This window comes from Callorhinchus milii, unplaced genomic scaffold (genome assembly GCF_018977255.1).
Source record: "Callorhinchus milii isolate IMCB2004 unplaced genomic scaffold, IMCB_Cmil_1.0 Scaffold3, whole genome shotgun sequence".
In the NCBI taxonomy this organism is placed as follows: Eukaryota; Metazoa; Chordata; class Chondrichthyes; order Chimaeriformes; family Callorhinchidae; genus Callorhinchus; species Callorhinchus milii.
In genome coordinates this window covers 17,111,047-17,117,652 of record NW_024704744.1, presented here as the reverse complement: position 1 = coordinate 17,117,652, position 6,606 = coordinate 17,111,047, and the positions used below count along the sequence as shown (strand labels likewise).

General features: G+C 36.0%; 1 protein-coding gene across 1 annotated transcript in view; it reads left to right on the top strand.

Moving 5' to 3' along the window:
* Positions 1-333: 333 nt before the first annotated feature.
* nbas (NBAS subunit of NRZ tethering complex) overlaps positions 334-6,606 on the top strand; it is a 122,699-nt gene continuing 116,426 nt past the window's right edge. The window contains exons 1-7 of the mRNA XM_042332778.1: positions 334-403; positions 1,047-1,083; positions 1,431-1,508; positions 2,285-2,332; positions 2,626-2,669; positions 4,207-4,340; positions 5,263-5,396. Coding sequence (XP_042188712.1) covers positions 334-403; positions 1,047-1,083; positions 1,431-1,508; positions 2,285-2,332; positions 2,626-2,669; positions 4,207-4,340; positions 5,263-5,396 — 545 coding nt within the window. The remainder of the gene's footprint in view (positions 404-1,046; positions 1,084-1,430; positions 1,509-2,284; positions 2,333-2,625; positions 2,670-4,206; positions 4,341-5,262; positions 5,397-6,606) is intronic.

Genomic DNA, 6,606 nt, shown 5'->3' with positions numbered 1-6,606 from the left:
CTCTCTCTCTGGCCGGGTCCTGGCCTCTCTCTCTCTGGCCGGGTCCTGGCCTCTCTCTCTCTCTCTGGCCGGGTCCTGGCCTCTCTCTCTCTCTCTGGGTCCTGGCCTCTCTCTCTCTCGCTCTCTGGATCCTGGCCTCTCTCTCTCTCTGGCTGGGTCCTGGCCTCTCTCTCTCTCTCTCTCTGGGTCCTGGCCTCTCTCTCTCTCTCTGGGTCCTGGCCTCTCTCTCTCTCTCTGGGTCCTGGCCTCTCTCTCTCTCTCTCTGGGTCCTGGCCTCTCTCTCTCTGTGCTCCCTGACAACATCTTGTCCTCCCGAGGAACTAGTCAAGATAAATGACAACACCAGATCTTGGCAACGGTGTTGGAGTGACAAGCTATGATGGTGACCTGAAACACAGACACTGTAATGCTAAGAATACAAATTTTGTGTGAATGCATTTATTAATACAATATTACTGATCAAAATTAAAACAACTAAATAAAATAAACATTATACTTGTACTTATTTCAGTTATCCCTTTTCTTCTGTCTTTTTTAATGTTGTCTTTTGTGCTTTTCTACCAAATCTCCCCTCTCCCACTGTGTTTTTTTTCCTTGAACAAATACATCAGCAATGCTCAATAGGTTAAGTCTAATTGGCATTACTAGTGGGAGTATTTCAGGCAAGTGATTAAGAACTATTTACAATATTGAGCAGTTTCATAAACATCTTCATAAAGGCTTTTTATAATCCAACTAGCTAAAGCATTAGATTTACAACTGTAAACAGCTGTAGCTGTAATAAGAATAATAATCCTTGCATTTGATATAGCGCTTTTTCACTTCTAGACGTCTAAAAATGCTTCACAGAATAGACTGTAAAGTGAATTATTTGTGGGAGAAATGACTATCTGTAACAATGTTTTTTGTTTTTTTAAACCATGATATTCTCTTATTTGACAATACTAATACTTGTATGAACAATCTGCAGTTCCCTCTTGTGTACAGCAGTTTTGAAGTTGAATTTATTGCTACATATCTGAAAACAACTTTTTTTTTCTATTCAGGTCCTTTTAAATTTGTGGTTCAGTATGTTGGATGTAGGTAAGTGCCAAAATGTGGTGAAGCTAAAATCTGCAGCAAAGCGTATTGTTTTGGGAGGGAATTTAAAAAAAAATGATTTAAGTCCTTAAATTAGATTTTTCTATTGTTGGCACTCTGAAATAGAGAATTAATACTAAGAGGATCTGAGAGTACAAATTTATTTATGTGTACTTTCAGATTCTATAAAGGATATTAAAAACTCTGTTATTTTGATAACATTTAATTAATTTGTGTTGTTGGGTTTACCTGTACTAATAAAACGTTTAATCAGTGCTGTAATCCTTATTTGTGGATCTAAGAATGTTTACAACCTTCTACTGTTCTAATATTATCTTTTACTCTTCCAGTTCGTCTAGCTCATTACTGCCTCCTAGTCTTGTCCAGTTGGTTAGTAAACAGATGAACTGGCAGCTAGTTGTCGCCAGGTAATCTATTATTTCAGTTAACGTATAAATCTATCCCTTTCTCTATTGTATCTTCTAATCTCGTACTGTTCTTTAATTGCAATTATCTAAAATAAAGGAGCACTTTGAATATTGCATGTGTAAACACTTTAGGAATATGCTGAATTTTGATTTGGAAAAGTGATTGCAACGGATTGTAACTGGAGAAGTGTGTAATTTCATTTTCCACAGGTTAAGCAAGAAATTCAAAAAGTAAATTTAAATACTGTCCTTAGAAATAGATGAAATTGGTTAGTGATGGTTTGCACAGGTACGGTAATTTCCTTTTGCGTATTGATTTGTTGATAATAATAATAATAATTCTTTATGTATATGGTGTATGTATGAGTACTTTCAGATCCTCTAAAGGATATTAAACATTCTGTTTTTTTTATTTAACTTTTAATTAATTTGTGTTCCTGGGTTTACCTCAACCAATCAACCCCAGCTTGGGTTTACCTCGTCCACTCACCAAATCAACTAACTGTTTAAAGCATAATTATTTACTCCCCGGAAGATATTACTTGTAGTTTTTACTAAGGGGACTATAATTTTACCTTTGTCTTTGGACAATACAGTGTTTTCTTTGTGGGGGAGTGAATAATAGTATATTTGCTGATTAAAATATGGTATCAGCAAACATTTTAAGTGGACTGATGAATGATTTTAGCGACGATTTAGATCTGAGGGCTGTGTGTGCTATTCAATGTTTTTAATAATGAAACTCTTTACATTGAATTTCTCTTTTTTTCTAACAGTAATGGGAAACTTCTAGCTGTGGTTCAGGACCAGTGTATTGAAATCAGGTATTGTATGGGATATTTAGTTCTATTTCCCTTTTCCCAGTTATCTTTAGAAGGTAACTATCCGTGAAGCAGTGGACCTTTCACAGTTATTTGTTTGAATTGTTTCCTTGCCAGACATCTAACTTTATTGGAGAGCATCAACAGCTCTTGATTCTGCTTTGGGAACCTGAAAGAGGAGGGCGAACAGTTGCTTTTCATTGCTGATAATGCACTTATTCTATAAAATTATCTCCTAAAATGCATAGATGTAGTTACAATGGTTTATTGCTCAGTTTTGATGAATTATTTTACAGGTCTACACGCGATGAATTTGGTTCCATCATTGGAAAATGTATAGGTACAGTTTACACATTTAATATTTCTCATTTTTGAATTTTGACATTGATCTTAAGAGCCTATATGAGTTAAATGAATTGTATTGTAAGATGGGTTGTAACAAAGGTTTTTTTCTGTTTTTGATAAATGTATTTTGCTCATAAGAAATCTGTCATAAGTAAGTGAGAAAAGTTTACTTGACCTACCAAAGCTCACGCATCTAGTACATTCTCTCTAACATGATAAGAGTTGTGTGTCCGGGCTGTGGTTAGGAAAATAGTGACAATGTTCTCACTTATTTTATCTTGCAATCTTTCACTGTGTCCTGTGTCTCCATGAGTTCAGCAAAACAAATCTAAAGATTGTGAAATCGCTTGACTTGCATTTGACCTGAAACCTTGAGCCACATTTGAGTAAATTAACTTAGAAGTTTGTGGAATGTTGCCTGATAATTTACTGGAATATCTTATAGTCACAGATGAGATTTAATGGGTAATACAGATTTGGAAAATAATCTGTAAACTGTTACTGGAGCATCCCCAAAAGAAATGGAGGTTTTGCAACAGTTATTACAGGGTCTATAATTTAACTTCTGTTTTTGGACAATACAGTGGGAGAGTTTTTATGGGGGGAAGTGAATAATAGTATAGTTGACGATAATATAAAGTATCAGCAAACATTTTAAGACATGAAGCAGAATCTTAATAGAGCTTGAAAATTCTGCTGGATGATTTCCGTCTGAACTGCTGAATATTTTGTACACTTTTAATACTGAGTTTATTATTGAAATCTGTTGATAGATCAGGTATTTGTTGATGGGGCGGACAAATTTCAAGGGATTGAATGTAAATGTAATTAATTTAAAAAATCCAATTAATATTGCAATGGACAAGCAGAGTTGTGGAGTTAATTAAACTTTAAAGTGAATGTATTTTGTACACTGTTCCCTCATTTACCACTGCAGCAGTATAACAACAGAAGTATAACCAGAGAAACCTAATATTATAACAATTAACAAAGTGGCATTAAGAAACCGTAATGTGCAAGGACTATGGAGAATAATACATTTACAGTTATAGTTCAATAATAAACAAAACCTTCCATGCAGAGTTTTTAAAAACTTATTTTGCCAATTCTAGGAACAGGAATAGGCCATTCAGCACCTCAGCAACAACAACTTGCATTAATATAGTGCCCCCCACGCAGTCTCAGAGTGCTTAACCGTGGCAGAGCCTGACTCCGAGCCGGGATGGGGAAGTGGCCGTAAACACGGTCAATGAGGAAGATTTTCAGGCAGGACTTGAAAAAGAGGAGAGAAGGGGCAAGTCGGAGGGATTGAGGGAGAATGTTCCTGAGCCTATTCCACCATTGTATTAGATCATGGCTGATCTATCCCTCAACTCCAATTACCCACCTTTGCCCCATATCCTTTTATACCCTTATCTAACAAAAATCTATCCACCTCCATCTTGAAAATTCTTAGAACATTTAGTTCATCTTCAATCAGATTTGATGCATACAATTTTTTGATATATTTGCCTTGATTTCTCTGTTGCTAGTGCCGAAGGATCCACACCCACAGTGGCGCCATGTGGCTTGGAGTTCTGACAGCACTCTGTTGGCTTATGCTGAAAGCACAGGCACTGTGAAAGTATTTGACTTGATGGGCAGTGAACTATTCAGCATTCCACCGGTAAATCACTGTTTTAAAATTTAGCTTTAAAATATAAGTACACAGATTATCAGGGTATGAAAGTGAAATATTTTATATTCAGCGTTTTGTTTGAAGTGCAGACTTTGAATTTATCCCATATTGAGTTTTACTCCGAGGGTTCTCTATATATTGAAACGTAGGTACAATTGGAATCACATTAGTAACTGATTGCAAAGAAAGTTTTAGAATAAGTCTCTGCAGTATCTTATGGACTGTTCTTGATATAAATATTTTTACGAAATTAATGCATTCAATACTGCCTGACCACTATTATTTTAAAAACAATTCTGTAATGTACTGCTTAAAAAAGTTTCTTCCTGTAACACTTTTGCAGAGTCTTATAATATAGAATTAACTAAGTATAAGTCTTTAATTTTAGGATGGGTTTGTTTTAAGTCACAATTGGTTTCCTTATCTGATTTGTATTTACAGCCACAATTTATTTTTTTGAATCGAATGTTATGAAAATCAAAGGAAACAATGCAAGCAGTTATGTATGGTACATACCTTACATAAAAATGACAGCAACAACTTGCATTTATATAGCTCCCTTCATGTGGGGTAGCATCCCGGTGCGCTTGACAGTGATGGAGTCTGACCCCGACCCGGAGGGAGGGGGAGGTGATCGTAAGCTCAAAAAGGAAGGTCTTTAGGCGGAATTGAAAGTGGGGAGTTAGTGATAGGACTGGTTTTTCCTCTTCCCTGTGGAAACCAAAAGTGAGTTTCCAGGTGGAGCAACTTAAGATATTTTGATGCTGAACATCACATAGACATACTATAAAAAGTGTTGTTTTAACATCTTGATATTTTGTGAGTATGTAGTTGAGCTGTCGGTACCGGAGTAAAATATTTGAAAAAAGAATGAAAAAAGTGGTATGATTTACTTTTGATTTCCCTGAAGGGTGTCAGCTCTGTGGGGGACCTGAGTTATGCTGTGGCGGGGCTGATGTTTTTGGAGTACACCGCTAGTACTCAGTGGTCAGCAGAGCTCCTTGTTATCAACTATCGGGGACAGCTGCAAAGTTACTTTGTCAGGTAAAGATAGCAAAGCATAATATTTTATTGTGGATTGTATATTCCGAACAAATGAGAACTATAGGCAATACAACTTGATAGCAGACAACAACAACTTGCAACAACTTGGAGTCCTGTAGCTCAGTGGTTAGAGCACTCGCTTTGCAAGCGAGAGACCTGAGTTCAATTCCAGGCAGGGCGAAACCTTGGGCAAGTTTCCTTACTCCACACGCCTAATAATAATCCCTCCAAAACAAAACAATAATAAATTGGTCATTTTCAATCCATGACTGTTTGTGGGACACTGCTGTACGCAATTGGCTGCCGCGTTCGCCCACAAATATAGTTATTTCACTTTACAGTATATTCTGTGAAGCGCTTCTGGACATCTAGAAGCCGTGAAAAGCGCTATGTCAAATGCAAGGATTATTATTATTTACAACATCTTGCATTTATATAACGCCCCTCACGCATGTAACATCCCAGAGTGCTTAAAAACATCTGGATATTTTTATACTTAACTGAATTCTGAAGTGCATTGAAACGACTCAAAGAGGTGATAAGGTGGTGTATCAAATGAAGTGTTTATTATTTATTCTGATTATGTGTGAAATTTCAACTTTGCTAATGTCTTTATTGCCCGTGTATTCGGAATACACAATCCACGATCATTTTTATTATTCATGTGACTAACTGACTTTTTCCAGAAATTGTCTGGAATGGCTGTTTGTCAGAAATCACTGCTTTTTAAAAATCTTTTTGAATCCGGTTTAAATCGGTGATCGATCAATTTTCTTTTCACATGCAAAATATTCATCATTGTTGCTATATAAATTGATGCATTGCTAAAAAAATGTTTTCTGACTGTCTCATCTTCCTTGCTGGCCTCTACAGCGGCCAGAGATATTAACTTTGAAAAATACTGGTATTGTATTATACTTTAACTGGATATTCCAATTCAACGGTGTTTACGTGTATTGAAAATTTTGTCTAAAAGATTGATGCATATGTTTACAAAAACAAAACTTATCTTAAATAGTTAAAATAAAATGACCCAGGTATTCAGGTCAAACATTATACAGTGCAGTAATACTGTTCAGAAAATTGCAGTGCTTCAATAATTATTTGAAGATTGAAGCGTGTCTGATTATGTCTTTCCAAGTGTCCTTAACAATATGGTCTCCTAATCCAGCTCTTGTGATGAATTACTTGGTTAGTGCCCTTGAAATAA